We start from the raw sequence: 18,048 nt of genomic DNA on the forward strand, positions 1-18,048 counted from the left end.
TGTTAGGATTATGTAAAGCATGTCGGCCTCAGAAGCTTTAAGTAAACTGAATTACAATTTAGTAAACCTCCCATATGAAAACAGCACTAAATGCCAGCACTCAAACAGTAATAACCCTACCTATGAAAAGGCAGCATTGCAAATATTACATCAGGCTCTAAAACACCAATACACCTCCTATTAGGAAAACAGAATAACTCAGGGTGCTATACATCCCTGCACAGAAACTATTTGCTAGCAGAATACCTCATCTCGATCACATATGCAGAATACAGACAAACCTTCACCAAACGCGGAATAAAGAGATCATAAAGTATAAACAGAAACATGCAGACAAAAACTGAATTGGAATCCGAAACAAGCCACACTCTATATGCAGTGCAACAATGGAAAAAAACAAAACATCATCATGCCATATAAAAACATCAAACTTTAAAATCAAGAAATATAAAACATCATGATAATAAAACTATACTTGTAAAACAAACATTTCAAAACATCTGGCAAAAATATCCAATAATTAAACACTCATTAAAATTATTAAAATTTCCTAAACACCAATAAAATATTTCAAAACAAACATATCAAATAACATGCAATAATCAAAATAAATAAGGATTTTAAAAGTCATCCACTCTCCACACCTGGGAATGTTTGATTTCCAGTCATCCTGAGACTGTTGCGGATTAATGGGGATAGTGGGAGATGCAGACTTTCTCTTGATATGCATTAACATATTTGTCAACTCGCACGTGCTCACACACATTCTCTTCTATATAAATAAATAAAATATATGCTCTCTTTCACACACACACACAAAAACACATGCTCTCTCTCTCCCATATGTTATGCTTACTCTCACATGCTCTCTTTCTCACATATACACATACACACACATATAAATAGATGATCTCTCTCCCTCTAACACAGAGGCAGCAATAGTTTCCTTCTTGGGCTTGCATCATCTCATATACACATATGCTGTCTCTCTCACACACATACACACACATGCTCTCTCTCTCTCTCTCTGGAATATGCAGGCAGCAGCAGCCTCCTCTTTGGGCTTGCCACAACACGTGCGCTCTAGCTATCACACACAGACTAGTCACATGTTCTATCTCTCTTTCTGGAATGTGTAGGCAGCTGCAGCAGCCTCCTTGAGTCCACAAGCATCACTCACATACACACTCAAGCTCTTACACATGCTATTTCTCAGACTCACACACACTCTAGCTCTCATACATTCTATTATTCACAATCACACATGCTCTTGCTCACAGACACACACAAGCTCTCATACATGCTATTGCTTATACACAAACATGTTCTCACTGTCTTTCTGTCCCTGGAATGTGCACAGTACAGGCAGCAGTAGTCATCCTCTCTTCAGCCACATGGCCCAGCCTGATTCAACAGGCAGCAGCCTTCTCCCTTAGGCAGTTCAGTCCAGAATGAAGCAGCAGTCTTCTCTCACACGTGGGGTCGAGCTGACGCCAGTCTCTCTCACTCACCGGATCTCTTCATCGGCCACCGGCTGCACAGTGGGGTCTTCTCTTCTGCTGTCTGCTGCAGGAGAAACACAGGCAGCACCACTGGGCTTCCTCTTCTGCTGCCGGCTCAGGAGAAATGCCAGCAGCCTTGCTGTATCTTCCTATTGCTAGTAGGGAGAGGGAACCCCACCAGCACATCATTTCATAGCGTCACCGTGGAGGCCTTTTCTAGTGCAGGCAGGGAGTAGGAATCCTGCCAGCATGTCATTTCACAGTACCGCCGCGGGGCCTTCTCTAGTGCTGGCGAAGAGAGGGAACCCCTCCAGCATGTCATTTTGCAGCACTGTGGATTTTAATGCCCGCAGGATGTGGGAATCTCGCAGGCATTAGAAATTAAAATGCATAGTGAGGCGGTCAATGCAGGGTGGGTTTTTTTTTTGGGGGGGGGGGGGGGCAAGGAATACTTACCTATGGGAGTGATCGGCCCACCAGGGGAAGCCCAATCCCCCGATAGGCCAAGCCATTCCCTGTCAGGAAATATTTCTTCACAGAGAGGGTGGTGGTTGCCTGGAATGCTCTCACAGAAGAGGCGTTGAACACAAGAACAGTTAATGAATTCAAAAGGGTATGGGACAAACACTGTGGATCTCTAAAGGCATAAAGAAAGGGATGGTGTAACATTTTTGCATGGGGGTAACCTGCGCAGAGCGGCAGTTAATACCATAAGCAAATTGCTGGGCAGAGTGGATGGACCATCTGGTCTTTATCTGCCATCATTACTATGTTACAATGACCTCTGAGAGTCTGGGTGCACTAATGCAAAGCTTTTTCTTTTCTGATAATCAAAGGCTTTGCAGTATCTGTATATTCCTCTTCATCCAGTCAGACCAGTTCATTCATATGGGTTATGGCCACCAACCAGCAGATGGGGCCAGATGAACAGGTTTGCTGATATCACCTCATACAGGTTCCTGTACTGATCTCAGCCTGCCAGTTTTCTCATTCTCCAGTAGATGGTAGGCATACATCCCGTGCTGTGAGCTGAGGCCATGTTAGGCTGGATAAAAAGGACTTCAAATTGGAGGGCAGTTCTTGAAGTGACAGATTTGTTTTCCTTCTCTAGACTGAGCATTGCCCTGGAGCACACAGCTTCCAGTCTTTCCTGGATGGAGTTCAGACTAGGTCTTTAGTTAGTTTATCCCCATCCTCCCTTTTCTCATCAACTTCTGTGGAATTTTGGTTCCCTTTAGGGAATCTGCTCTTCCTCACAAGTAAAAAAAAAAAAAAAAAAAAGGTTGTCCTGCATTTGTCTTCTAGCATGGTTAATAAAGTTATTAAAAAAAAACATAATGACAACTTCAGTGATACTCAGGCAGGGCCGGTGCAAAGGGATTAGGCGCCCTAGGCACCTGCTGCCTTGTACTGCCCCCCACCCTGGTCACACAGACACCTCCCCTCTCCCCCAGTCACAGCCCTGACTCCTTCCTCTCGCAAGCAGCAGCAGTATCCCCTAATGGTCGGCGCCCTAGGTCCAGGCCTAGCTCGCCTAGTACTTCCGCCGGCCCTGTACTCAGGACAAGGGTACCCAGTGAATCTAGCACTCCTTACTGGTTCCTTGGACCAGGGCAGTGTATTTCTTAACAGGACATGGTACACTGGAGAACCATGCCTATGCCAACTGTTTAATGTTTGCATTTTACTGTTTCCTAGAATATCCTCACAGGCAAGCCAATGAAATTGTCAGATAGTCATTTCCTCAGCACTGTGACAGAAGGCAGGAATGGGCGATACAACAGTCAGTCCAGCTTGGGTATGGTATTTTTCTTTCTCATGCATTAAAAAATGTTGCACACCATGATGCTGAGTAGCAGTGAAATATGTTTTAATAAACTTCTAGGCTTATTGGTCTTTCTTTTTTTTTTTCTCTGCATGGATGTATCCTCCTGATACTTTGGACTTCCAACGCAATGGAATCTGTCTTTACTAAGCTATAGTATTATAAGCCTTCATGTGCAATGATCTTGGTTTTTCCCCATTTTAACCCTCTTTCCCCTGCTACTTGCACAGACATTGCTGAAACAGTTCTTGATCAGGGGCCACAGAGTGTGATCCTCTGGCTTCCGGTATGCATGCATTCAGAATCTAGCTATTAGGAGTTGCTGTTATATAATTACAAAGACTTTCTGCCCCCAGGGTGTTTGAATGTTGTCCCTGCAGTGTGTTGCCAGTCTAAGGAGCAGAGGCCCAGCTCTACAATAAAACCCAGATCTCCCACATGGTAGCATGAAGCATCTTAGTTTAAAGTGACAGTGTTTGTTTCATTGATCTTTCTGTATTTATTTATTTAAAAAGTATTTATTTCCCGCAACCTCCAAAGTTTGGGGCGGGGTAGATAATATATATAATATAAAACATCATCTTATGAGCTAACACTACTATAATTGAAAAGACTACACAACATGTAAAGGGGCTAGATATATTAATAACTGAGACCACAGGACTTTTTTTTGTTGGGGGTAAGGAGGAGAGTTTGGCGCAGCAGTTTTCATTTTTCTCCTTTGGACTTCCAGATGAATAGGAACCAACCTTCATTGAGCTACAGTGCCAGGAGCTTTCATTTGCAACGGCCCTATTTTATATACTTGTAATTCGCTGAGGTTTGTGGAATATAAATTGTTTAAATAAATAAATAAATGTCACTTAGATGAGTCATTGCAGTGACAGATCTCCTTCTGAAACCCTGTGATCATGGGCCCTAAATCCAGTCAATAGTTGTCACCATTGTGCAACAATGAATTGCCTCCTTATTGGGGCTGTGCATGCTGCCTGGCTGACCTAGGGAGCAGAAGACCTGCGCTGGGAATCAAATCCTGGTCCCTCTGCATGGCCCAGTGTCACAGCCTTAGATATTAGATCAGATATGGGCACCATCTTATTGAATAAAAGACAACATTTAAACCTGCCATATTGCAACCTCTGAAAGACATGTTTAATTCATATTTGGGCGATGGATGATTATCGAATGCCTCAAATGTGGCAGAAATATTATTTTGGCTAAACCCAGGAAAGAATCCACATTATGTGGCTCATACCACTTGATATATTTGTTGAATTTAGACCTTAATGGTGAATTTTAAAAGCCCGACAAGCGCACTAATTAGAGGATGCGCAAATATGTCGGGCTCGCTCATGACGAGTGGATTTTAAAAGCTGCCAAGATGCGTGCATATCTCCTGGAGCGCATACATCTAGGAAGTTTTCAAAAAGGGGTGGAACGTGGGCGGGGCATGGGTGTTTCGGGGCATGAACCTGAAGTGTATGTGTAAATGTTTACGCGATCCAGCACATGCCGAGGCCCCCTGCCACGTAACTTTACGTCTGCTATGGATGATGTGTAAGCTTAAAAAAATAAAGAAAAATAGTTAGATCTGCGGGGTTTTAAGGGTCGGGGATAACTGAGTGGAGTGAAGGCTATTAAACTGGGGAGGGGGGGTAGGAGGACCTCTCTCTTACTGGGCACACTGGGGATGAACTAGTAAAACTGGGAATAGTGTCAGCACACACCTCTTTTAAAATCCACTGATTCACATGGTTAGAGCGGCCATTTAAAATTTGGCGTATGCGGCCAAGGTATTTTATAACACGCATGCATATGTGCACATATGTTATATAATGACCGCGTCCCTGGTTGAGGGCCGACATACGCACAGTGTGCGCCCGCGTGCCAGTTTGAAAGTTACCATCTAAATTATTAGCAAACTTTTGGCTTATAGATTTCGCTGTCTGCTTCCAATGCTAGTTAACAAAGATCAATCCTGATTTATCCCAGGTAGAATGGCGGCTGATAATGTCCAGATAGTATTAAATGTATTCTGGTGTGCCAGGCATTGAAAAATGCCCTTATTATTATTAGCTGTTTATGCAGAGAAAGCATTCGACAGGGTTTATTGGGATTTATTTATTTAAGATTCTTGAGAAAATGGGGTTGGGTGCCAATTTTATTCAGTGGATTCATAGATTATAATGTTCTTCAGAGGCTTGCATTAAAGTTAATAGGGGATACTCAGATAATTTTAAGATGGGCAGGGGTACTTGCCAGGGATGCCCTGTATCCCCTTTATTTGCTTTAGTAATGGAGCCCTTTGCTGAGACTGTCAGAAAACAGTAGGAGATTGTAGACATTATAATAGGGGAAAATCACCTATAAAATATCATTATTTACAGTCAGCGAACTGAAGTGATCTTTATCTGCTTTGGAGAGATATGGGGGACATATTTGGTTTTAAAATTAATGTAGATAAATCTGAGATATTGGATATTTGCTAGGGGGAATTAGCTGACATAATAAAATCAAAGTTTTCCTTTAAATGGGCATGCAAGAGCTTGAAATATCCAGGGCTACAAATTTGTTCTGACCCAGAGGATTTATTTATTTGAATATCTATCAGTGGTCTCTAATATTTTCCATGATCTAGATACATGGAAGCAACATTACCTTTCTTTCAGAGTCAATTTTCAAGTTAAGTTAGGTCCTTATTGTACACAATAAGTCCCTGACACACACGATAAATATCACAACGCAAATGCGTATGCAAATTCTACATTGAGTATGCTAGTGGGAGGAATTAATGGAAATGAGGGTCTGGTAGCACGGAATGCGACAGAGTAACGCACACTATCGTGGGATTTAGCATCAGAAATAACTACACCTTTTGTCTGTGTGTTATACTCGAGTTAGCCTTGCATTAACTGGGAAAATGTTTTTCTCCTAGGACAAGCAGGATGGTAGTCCTCACATGTGGGTGACATCATCTGATGGAGTCCAGCACAGAAAACTTTTGTCAAAGTTTCTAGAAACTTTGACCAGCAGACTGAGCATGCCCAGCCTGCTACTATCTGCGTGTCCACGCGAGGTCCCCCTTCAGTCTCTTCTTTTCCACAGTGCAGTTACCTCATGGATCGTGGAAATCCAACTTTTTGAATTTTTCATCGATTTATTTGGATTGTTTTCCAGGTCTTCGTCGGGTCCCCCCTTCACAGTCAGTGCCCCCCTCAATACGGTAAGACTTTCAGTCACATTTTTTTTTTCCAATTTGCGTTCGATTCTCAACTTCCCACCTTATGGTGTCCGATCATCGACCACACGCCGGGTATTTTTCATGGCGTTGACCGGTTTTCTTCAATTATGTGCCCGCGGACCATGTCCATCACAGATCCACACAAGATTTTCATCCTCTGCCTGGGGGCCTCGCACGACGTCCGTGGGTACCATCTGTGCGACCAGATGACACCCAAAGGGCTTCAGGCGCACCTCGACAAAATGGAGAAACTTTTCGGGACCCCGAAATCCTCCACAACTGTGTCTGTTACCTCGACTCCCAAGGATCATGGGGAGCCATCTGAACCTCTCCCCCTAGCGATCCCTCTGGCTAGCACCTCCAAGGACCAGGGAGAGGGAGATAGATCCTCGATGGTCTCTCCACTCTCCCAGACCTCAGGGTCATCGAATTCCTCAGTGCCGGGGAAAGAACGGGCCAAGCACCAGAAGCAGTCCCATGAGCACCGGCACCGGTCACCATCCAGGCATGGTTCCGGCTCCGGAGCGACATTGGTGACCACCCAGTTGCCATTGAAGTGGCACCAGCCTTCGGAGGCCCCATCCTCTGGTGACCCACTGACATCAGCGCAGGGCACTGTGCCTCCTCGAGGACCTGGGGATGAGCTGGTGATGCCTTGTCCCCATCCATCAGTCCTAGGCACCCAGAACTTCCAGGAGGAGTTGGACCACAGGGTTCAATCGGCGGTGCTCAAGGCACTGCAAAGCATTGAACTGCCGGTGCCACCATTCCCCATATCAGTGCCCGAGCCTCCGCCATCAATGTTAGCACCTCTGCTGGAGCGTCTGGACGTCCTTCTTGGTGCCCTACTGACTTAGCCGGTACCAGAGGGATCCTCAAAGCCCCACCAACCACTGATGCCCTCCGCTGGGTCCTCTGAGGAGGAAGATGCGGCTCAAACTGTGTTCCCTCTTCCACGGTTCCCCAAGCCATTGTCGGATCCCTCCGGCTTACCATAGCCAATGATCCCCTTGATGCCGGTGTATCCATCTGTGCCCTTACAGTCTTCGGAGCCCAGGGTGATGCCCCTCATGGCCCTTACCCCGGGCGTCCTGGCCTAAATGAGGAGGAAGGTCCTTACGACCCCTGTGGTGATGACTCCACAGATTTGTCCTTAGACTACTCCGACGATCCCCCTCTTGGAACCATCTCCTCCAGAGGAGCGGCATCGGTCACCACCCAGGGACCTATCCTTTGCAGAGTTTGTCAGGACTATGGCTGAAACCACTCCCTTTCAGCTCCTTATGGAGGAAGATGTGCGTCACAAGATGCTGGAAGTCCTCCAGTTCATCGATGCTCCTAAGAAAATCGTGGCAGTTCCGATCCACGATATTTTTAAGGAACTTCTCATCCACATGTGGGAACACCTCATCTCCATCTCCCCAGTTAACAGAAAGGCCGATGCCACTTACTTGGTGCAACAGGCCCTGGAATTTGAGAAGAGACAGCTCCCCCACCAGTCTGTAGTCGTGAAGTGTGCCTTAAAAAATGCTCAGCGCTCCCGTACCCATGCCTCTACCCCTCTGGGACGTGAGCATGGCGAGTTAGACGCCATAGGAAGAAATGTTTTCTAAGGCACCATGTTGGTTGCCTGCACTGCAGCCTACCAGCTCTATATGACTCAATACAACCAAAATCTCTGGAAGCGAGTCCAGGATTTCGCAGAGGACCTTCCCCAGCGACAGCAGGAAGCCCTTGCTGCCATTGCCTCACTGAGTCTGGAAGCAGGAAAATACGAGGTGCGTTCCATCTATGATGTTTTTGAAACTGCAGCCCACTTAGCTACCATGGGCGTCGGCACCAGAAGGATGGCTTGGCTCTGGGCCTCGGACCTCTGGCCGGAGGTCCAGGATAGGCTCGCCAACATCCCCCTGTACATGCAAGAATCTGTTCGGGGATAAGGTCTAGGATGCGATGGTTGCAGCTGAAGGACCACCATGATACCCTCCAGCAGCTATCCGCTAGTGCCTCAGAAGAGCCGTCCTCAGCCTGAAAATCCTCCAGGCAAGGTTCTCGTAAATCTTTTTATTGGCAGAGGAGTATACACTCTGGCCGCTCAGTGTACCCACCTCGAACCGGTTCAAGGGGTCGTTCCCACCAGCAGAGGTCCATAGGCCCTAACCAGCTCCCCAGCAAGCCCCGGCCAGGGTTTTGACTGGCTGGTTTGGGGAACGTAAAGTCAGCTAGCAGCTCCACTGGTGACCGATCCCCCAGTCGGCGGCAGGCTCCTCAGCTTCGCCTGTCAATGGGAAGAGATAATATCATCCGCCAGAAGTACTGTCTGAATTTCAGCCAGCTCCCAGAGACCTATCCCCCATGTCCATCATGGGGTTCATCTGCCCATTTGGCCGTTCTTCAAACAGAACTCTCTGCCCTCCTCGCAGCAGGTACAGTGGGACCGGTCCCTTGCCATCAACAAGGCCAAGGGTTCTACTCGAGGTATTTCCTCATTCCGGAAAGGAATAGCAGCTTGCGCCCCATTCTTGACCTCAGGGCGTTGAACAGGTTTCTCGTAAGAGAAAAATTCAAGATGGTCTCTCTGGGCATGTTGATCCCACTCCTCCAAAGAGGAGATTGGCTTTGCTCCCTCAATCTCAACAAGGCATACGCACATATTGCAATTGTCCCCAGCCACAGGACGTACCTCCGCTTCATGCTGGAGAATGCACATTTCCAGTACAAAGTGCTACCCTTTGGCCTGGCATCAGTCCCCCATGTCTTCATCAATTGCTTAGTGGTTGTGGCTGCCGCTCAGGCATCGCTCGATCCATGTGTTCCCATTCCTGGACAACTGGCTAGTCAGGAACAACTCCCGCTCCGGAGCCTTGCAAGCTCTGGCCTTGACAGTTCAGACCCTGCAGACTGTGGGATTTGTCATCAACTTCCCCAAGTTGCACCTCTGTCCATCCGTCCTCCCAGCTGGACTTCATAGGCGCCAGGTTGGACATGGTGCAAATGAAAGCGATTGCCCTTGCTTTGCTGGCTACTCTCCTCTGCAACAGTAGGAGGATGCCAGCCCATCTCCTGCTCCGCCTACTGGGCCACATGGCACCCTCTGTCCATGTGACTCCCTTGGCCTGCCTCCACATGAGGAACCCACAGTGGGCCTTGCGGTCCCAGTGGCAGCAGGGCATCTCAGGATCTAGAGGCTCCAGTCACTGTCACAGATCCTCGCAGGGTATCTCTGGTCTGGTGGGAAGCCCCTCCCCAATCTGGAAAACGGGACTTCTCTTTCAGCCCGCGCCGCCCCCCAGGTGACCCTCACCACCAATGCTTCTCCTCAGGGGTGGGGAGCCTACACGAACGACCTATGCAGTCAAGGCCTCTGGACTGTCGCCGAAGCACATTGCCAGATAATCCTTCTGGAGCTTCGGGCGATACAGTATGCCTTGTGGACATTCAAAGATCAGTTGTCATCCAAGGAAATTCTGATTAAGACAGACAACCAGGTCACGATATGGTACATCAACAAGCAAGGCGGCACGGGCTCATTTCACTTCTGCCAAGAGGCAATGCAGGTCTGGAACTGGGTCCTCTCCCAAGGGATGTATTTGCGGGCGATGTACCTGCCAGGTTACCTCAATATGCTGGCGGACCACCTCAGCCGGTCCTTTCAACCACATGAGTGGTCCCTCAACCCAACAGTGGCGGCCGACCTGTTCCGCCGATGGGGTATGCCGGATGTGGACCTGTTCCGCCTCCCTTCTCAACCACAAGGTGAGCATATTCTGCTCCCTAGTAACGGGGGAACAGCCAACCGGCCTGCAATGCCTTCTCCCTTCACTGAGGGCAGGGCCTCCTATATCATACCCCTCTACCGCTCCTCTCGAGGACTCTGACAAAGCTTCAGCAGGATGGGGGGACCATGATTCTTGTGGCACCCTCCTGGCCTTGGCAGGTTTGGTTCCCACTTCTCCAGGACCTGTCAGTGCGTGCACCCATTCCGCTGGGGACGGTGCCCAACCTCATATCTCAGAAACAGGGCACCCTGCATCACCCAAACCTCCAGGCACTGGCCCTCACGGCTTGGATGTTGAGCGCATAATCCTCCAGCCATTACAGTTCTCTGACTGTGTTTCCCGGGTTCTGATAGAGTCCTGGAAACCTTCGACCAGGAAGTCCTACAGCTCAAAGTGGAAGTATTTTTCCATCTGGTGCAGAGGGCATAGGTTGGACCCGTTTTCGTGCCCTCTCACATAGATTCACTGAGGTGTCGCTGGTATGCCCATTTCGGTCCAGCCCCTAATTGGTCGTTTCATGAGGGGTCTCCTCCAACTGAAGCCCCGTCTTCGGCCACTGGCAGCATCTGGTACCTCAATATTGTCCTGTGACCTGAAGTTCCTCACCTGGAAAGTCATATTCCTGGTAGCGATCACTTCCACTCGCAGGGTCAGTGAGCTTCAGGCCCTGGTTACGTACTCACCCGTAAACAAAGTTCTTCCACAACCGTGTGGTTCTGCGTACGCATCCCTAAGTTCCTGCCCAAGGTGGTAACTGATTTCTACATCAACTAGTCGATTGTTTTACCCACCTTTTTTCCCCGAGTCCACATTCCCATCCTGGAGAACGGACTCTCCACACCCTGGACTGTAAACGAGCGTTAGCCTTCTACCTAGATCGCATGGCGAGCCACAGACAGTCCATTCAACTCTTCGTGTCATTTGATTCCAACAAACTGGATGTAGCGATGGGTAAACAGACCTTGTCAAACTGGCTGGCGGATTGCATTGCCTTCTGCTATGCGCAGGCAGGCCTTCAGCTGGCTGGCAGGGTGAAGGCTCACTCTGTGCGGGCCATGGTTAGTGTCAGTAGCTCATTTGGATGCAGTCCCTGTCGCAGAAATTTGCCAGCCTGCAACCTGAGTTCTCTCCACGTATTTACAGCTCATTATTGCCTTGACAGGGACAGCCGTCAGGACAGTGCCTTCGGTCAGTCCGTCCTGTGCAACCTGTTCCAGACCTGAACCCAACTCTCTCTGCTCGTACTTCTTGTGGGACCAGACAACCACCCATTTCCTATAGAGCTGCCAGTTGTATTGTGCCCATTGGCACCTTGTTTGGCTGCTGCTGTTTTTTTCCAGTCGATGGGGCAGTCTGGAGCTCTGTATTCACCCACATGTGAGGACTCCCATCCTGCTTGTCCTAGGAGAAAGCGCAGTTGCTTACCTGTAACAGGTGTTCTCCTAGAACAGCAGGAATCCTACCTGCCTCCCATGATGTTGGGTTCATCTTCGGTTTTGTTTTATTTTTCGCTCGTTTTTTTGCTGTTATGAGACTGAAGGGGGACCTCGCGTGGACGTGCGGATAATAGCAGGCTGGGCATGCTCAGTCTGCTAGTCAAAGTTTCTAGAGGAGCTGATTACTACAAAGCAGTCTTTACTGCATTGTACAGATCAACTTCTCTTGTTGGTACCTTTCATTGATTCAAATGATAGAAATTCATCAGTCATATCTACTTTGCAGTTAATTCCTCTGACTGTGTATGTAAAAGCACCCCCCAAAACCCAAGCCCGAGTTGAAAGTGTACCCTCTGGAATTTGTTGCCAGAGGATGTGGTTAGTGCAGTTAGGAATTTATTGCCAGAGGATGTGGTTAGTGCAATTAGTATAGCTGTGTTTAAAAAAGGATTGGATACGTTTTTGGAGGAGAAGTTCATTACCTGCTATTAATTAAGTTGACTTAGAAAATAGCCACTGCTTTACTAGCAACGGTAACATGGAATAGACTTAGTTTTTGGGTACTTGCCAGGTTCTTATGGCCTGGATTGGCCACTGTTGGAAACAGGATGCTGGGCTTGATGGACCCTTGGTCTGACCCAGTATGGCATGTTCTTATGTTATGTTCTCTTACAGTGATATATATAGCATGTCACATTGACTCCATACAGAGGCTTACTCTCTCTCTCTCCTCCCCCCCATAACAGCAGGGGTGTGTTACAAGGTGTGATAATACACCATGTGCATTAAAAACAAATAATATGTGATGTAACAATGTTCCATGCATTACGATATTTATCTATGTAATGCAGTAACTCTACAATTTTCCTTACCATGCCCTTTTTTTTTTTTTTTTTTTTTTTAATCGCGGGCACTAGTTCCGCTATATTTATACCATTTTGATTAATCTAGGCCTTAGTTAGAAAGGATTGCTACTATCAAAATGAATGTTCTTCCTAGGCTGGCCTATCTTTTCCATACATTACCTGTGTTTATTTCTGATGCTTTTTAAAAAGACTTGCAGACACCTTTCTCTAGCTTTATTTGGAAAAGTAGACCTTAGAGCAGTGATGGCTAACCTATGACACGCGTGTCAGAGGTGACACGCCGAGACGTGTTTGCTGACACGCGCAGCATTTCATGGACTATCGGGATTTTTTTTTTGGCTTGTGCTGAGCCCTTTTTTTTTTTCCTGCTGTGCCGATCCTTTATTTTTTTTTTTTTTAGCGGCTGCGCCGACCCTTTAAAATTAATTTAGTACCCCCCCCCCATGCCCCCCCGGGTGCAGAGAGGCTCATGCGGCGCAACGACAGGCAGATAGGGATCGCATTTAAACGCGCTGATGCCCCTCCTCCTTCCTGCCTGTGCGGCCCGGAAGTAAACGTTGCCGGAGCCCGCGTGGGCAGGAAGGAGAGAAGCATCAGCACGCGCAGAAGAGGAGCAGCACTTGAGCTTACTGGCCGCCGCGAATCCCACCCAAGTCGCAGCTGGCCTGAGAAGAGGAAGAAGCCCGGTAGCAGGGCCCGCCGCGGCCCGAGAGGATCAGGGCCGCGAAGAGGCGGCCCAGAGGTGAGAGAGGCTGAGGGTCTGTAGAGGGTGTGTGCGTGTATGAGACGAGTTGAGAGATTGTGTTTGAGAGTGAATGTTTGCAGAGACAGCATGAGACAGCATGTGCTTGAGCAAGACAGCATATGGGAGTGAGAGAGAGCCTGTGTGTGTGAAAGTCAGACAGCATGTGACAGTGAGAGCCTGTGTGTGTGTGTGAGAGAGAGAAATGCATGTGAGAATGAGAACCTGACTGTGTGTTTGAGGGAAGAAGATGGAGAGAAAAGAAACAGAAAAAAAGACAATATAAAAGGAATTGGCAAAAAAAAAAAATAAGAAAGGGAAGGTGGAAAAAAAAAAAAAGCCTGTGACCAATCAATTAGAAAACTAAGATCAGACAGCAATGGTTAAAAAATATATATATATTTTTAGTGATTGGCATATGTAATCTTTGGGAATGTGCAAGAATAGTAACATCCCCAATAGTCATGTGGCGGCAGTGACAGTGGCAGCAGAGGAATGAGAGAGGTTCCGAGGTTGCTGGCAAAAGAGAGGGGGATCTGCCTTTAGTGCGTGCATATGAATGAATGGGACTCTGCCTGGAGGTGTATGTGTGTGAATGCATAGGTGCCTGCCTGGGGGTCTGTGTGTGTGAGAATGAATTGGTGCCTGCCTGGAGGATGGAGCGGGAGTGGTGTGAAAATGAATGGGAGCCTGCCTGGGTGTGTGTGTGTTTGTGTGTATGTGAGGGAGCCAGTGAGTGTGAGAGCATGAGTGTGTATGAGAAAATCCAGGGGAGTAAGAGTTTGTGTGGGAGGGGCGGGGGGGGGTGGAGGGGGAGAGAGTGTTTTAATTGAAGATTTAGCTGACGAAATTCAGCAACAAAAAAGTCACTAAGCAGGCAAGGTAAAGAATTATTTGTTTTTGCTTTATTAATAAATATAGTACATATATTAAAATTATAACTTGTTATTAATTAGAGCTACAAATATCACAATTATGGATTTTTCTAGAAGTGACACACCACCCGAGTTATGCTCGGTTTTTTTATGAATTTTGACACACTGAGCTCAAAAGGTTGGCCATCACTGCCTTAGAGAATAGCGCAAAGGGTCCTGTATTTACCGAAAGTTGCAGGGGGTCTCAAGGTGCTCAGTTTAAAAAATATTATGTGGTGGCTCAAATTAGGGCCATAGTGGACTTGCATTTGCAAAGCAATCCTAAACCCAGGGTGGACACGGAGCAGGCTATTGTGGGAAATATTCCATTTAAATTGCCCAACAAATTTATGTTTCGCTGGTACTTACTTCCCCATATAATCAGCTCACGATGAAAATATGGGATAGATGGAAAGAGTCCATAGTAGGACACAGAGAAGTCTTTTTTAAGACCCCTTTGCATTTTAATGGAGACTTTCCTCCTGGACTTAATTCAGTCATTTTCAAAGATGGGAAACCGTGGGTTTGCACGTCTTTGGAGCACTTTTGAGCTAACAATTCTCTTGTCACTTTGATTTGCTTAGGGACAAATATAATCTTGAAATAAGGAATATACCCTTATATGTAGGTATGTCATTATATGAAAACTAAGTAAGTTTGTTCTTTCTCCAAAGGCAAATCTTTATTAGAAGGGTTATGTGTTAGTAATGGGAAGATTAAGGGCATGCCTAAATTATATAAGAACTTAATTGGAGAGTTATCGGCTAAGCCAAAACACCTGATTTCTTGGGAATTTGGTCTGGGAATAACTCTGGAAGAGGAAATCTGGGATCTATGCTTTATATTAGTAGGTAAAAGTTCCATTTCTTTGCTTTTTGTGGAAAATGGATATAAAATTTTGTACCATTGGTATTTGACCACAGCGAAACTTCATAAAATATATGCTGTTACCCTGAATTGCTGGAGGCAATGTGGTGACATGGGGGTCTGTCTTCCATATTTGGTGGGAATGTTCTAAAGTGACAAATTTATGGGATGAAATAATAAGTTTTATCAAAAGAATAACTAATCAAGAGATTCCCAAGGATCCCAGATACCTTTTGTTGAGTATCCATGTTCCTGATGTGTCTGGTTTGCTTCAGAACTTAATACTTCAAATTGTATTAGCAGCTAGATTATCCTTAGCAGCTTTTTGGAAGCAAGCTTTTTGTCCATCTATAGAGGTAATTAATAAGTGCCTGCACGATATATATTTTCTAGGTTCTCTCATCTCACAGCCTTGAGACATGATAAACTGGAGAAATTTAACAAGAAATGGCAACTATATATAACTTGGTTGAAAGAAAAACAATCTTGACTCCATATATTATGGTATTTGTTTATGTATGAGACTTGAAGTATGGTAATATTGGTATTGACAAAAGGGAAGGGGGTGGGGAGGGGAAAACAAATATAAATTGTTAATTAGGAAAATGAACTGACTGCCGTTTTAACTCTAACTCTTCATTGTACCTTTCAGTGAGCGATGATGCCTGTAGCACCACAAGCAGCACTAGGAAAGTGAAAAGAAAGAAAAAGACCAGAAAATTTGTGGAGAAAGAAGCTAAGCTGCTTGTATGTGCTTTTGAATGTGCTTCTGAATGTGCCCCCTAGTCCTTGAAACTGGGAGGAATTCATCCATGATACAGATAATATAGAAAATCATTTTATTTTAAATAGCAATGCTCTTTTTGATTATTATATGTACCATACTAAAATGGTCTAAGTACAAGAGAGAAAAGCTTTTTCCTTTGGACCTTGCAATGACCAAATATAGAAAAAGTGATTCAACCAGCAAATTGGGCTGAATGTGACATAAGCCTTTAAGCCTCATAGTACAAAGTGATTTAATACTTAAATTTTTTCATTATTAATGCTTTCATAAAAGTTCTGGTTATGTCTAATTTTTATTTTTTTTTTAACTTTTTGTAAACTTTCAAAAATATTACATCAAGATAACCTTGATTACAGTAAAGAATATAAGTTATACAATCACAAAACAGAAAATTAACTCCAAACAAAAAAGAAAAACTTTAATCAGAAATAGCCTACAAATAATTGGAGGATACAATCCACAAAAGCCAGTGAGGGATTGGTGCCAAATGAAAATAAGAAAAAAGCAAAACAATAGCCAAATCTACAACATATATAACATAATGACTGGAAGAATCTATACCTCATCTCCCATCATGACTACCCAATTCACCCAACTTTTTTGCATCCAAAAAACAATGAAGCTGAGTGGGTTAAAAAAAATGCATCATAAGCATTTTGTATTTTAAGAAAACGTTTATAGGGATAACAAATAATAAAAAATAGGCACTAGCGGTAGTACTTCCTGTCTCATTTCAAAAAAACTACTTTCTATGATCTTGAGTTTTCTTGCAAACATCTGGAAACAAGTATATCTTCCCATCTAGAAACAATGAACCATAATTGCAAAAATAAAGACACATAATATAGGGTCTTTATCTTGGGGACACACGAAAGTCATATGCAAAGTAGCTCTCTTGACGTCTTCTTTCCTGATCTTTCCAACAATGCAGTCAAGTCCAGACTATCACCTCTCTAATCACCCATTTTCTTTCCTCTCAGCAGATAATAGACCTTACGAAGAGGTGGGATATCTTTTTAAATTAGTCCAAAGGAGGAGAAGTTTAGGAAAATTAATTAGTTTAGGTTAGGAAAATTAATTAGTCATAAATTGAGTCATCTTGTATAATTATCCAAATTCTCCAGTTTCCTGTTTACAATAATCTTATTCTGGTCTAAAGTACTTGAACCTTTACAGAATCTTGTTCACAGCCTGGGCTTGAGTGGATAGTTTGACCTCTTGTGCTTGAATCCTTGCTTCAAGTTGGATAGAAGAAGAAACCATAGATACTGTACCTTGATATTATTAGGCTAGGGTAGACCAGATGATATTTAGGGTGATTATTCAGGTTTGATCAGAGAGGAGATCTCAGGAGGCTTAAATCCAGTATGGGAGGTAGATGGAGATCATAACACTCACCCTTCTAAGGAGCAATCTCCTTTTTCAGCATTGACCGCAAGATCCAAACCCCTGAACCTTGCTCATCCAAAACTCCACTCTTTTGCCCTTCCTGCAGCATTCCAGTGCTAGAATCTTCACCCTGAAATGCCCCCACCAATGCGGTAGCTTCGGTTCCCCCAGTTGTGACAGCAGCCAAGTCTCCACTGCCATTCTCCTGGGCACGCGATTCAGGAAGCAAAGATATGAAAATTAGGGCCCTTGTCCCTAGCGCCACTTTATTGGACAGCAGGTTTGACAGTCGACCCTTAATTTTTCCAGCGTCAGTTGTCGAACCCGCTGACAGCCACGGGTTCTGAAAACGGACACCGGCAAAATTGAGCATCCGTCTTCCAACCTGCGGGCCATGGGCAGATTTTTAATTTTTTTTTTTAGATTTGTAATTTTTTTTTTTAAATTTTTGGGGCCTCCGACTTAATATCGCTATTTTTTCTGCTTTTTTTTTCTGCTTTTCTGTACACTTTCCCTGTGCCGGCTGAAATTAACTTCTGCCTTTGGCAGGCATTAATTTCTGAGAGTAAAATGTGCGGCTTGGCTGCACATTTTACTTTCTGTATCGCGCAGGAATAACTAATAGGCCCATCAACATGCATTTGCATGTTGCGGGCGCTATTAGTTTCGGGAGGGTTGGCCGCGCGTTTTTTCACACGCT

At 45.4% G+C, this 18,048-nt stretch overlaps 1 protein-coding gene across 2 annotated transcripts in view; it reads left to right on the forward strand.

Moving 5' to 3' along the window:
- DZANK1 (double zinc ribbon and ankyrin repeat domains 1) overlaps window positions 1-18,048 on the forward strand; it is a 304,940-nt gene that overhangs the window by 250,593 nt on the left and 36,299 nt on the right. For both annotated transcript variants that reach the window (XM_029594465.1, XM_029594464.1), the window contains 2 exons: window positions 3,201-3,300; window positions 15,825-15,919. In XM_029594465.1, coding sequence (XP_029450325.1) covers window positions 3,201-3,300; window positions 15,825-15,919 — 195 coding nt within the window. The remainder of the gene's footprint in view (window positions 1-3,200; window positions 3,301-15,824; window positions 15,920-18,048) is intronic.

This window comes from Rhinatrema bivittatum, chromosome 3 (assembly GCF_901001135.1).
Source record: "Rhinatrema bivittatum chromosome 3, aRhiBiv1.1, whole genome shotgun sequence".
NCBI lineage: Eukaryota > Metazoa > Chordata > Amphibia > Gymnophiona > Rhinatrematidae > Rhinatrema > Rhinatrema bivittatum.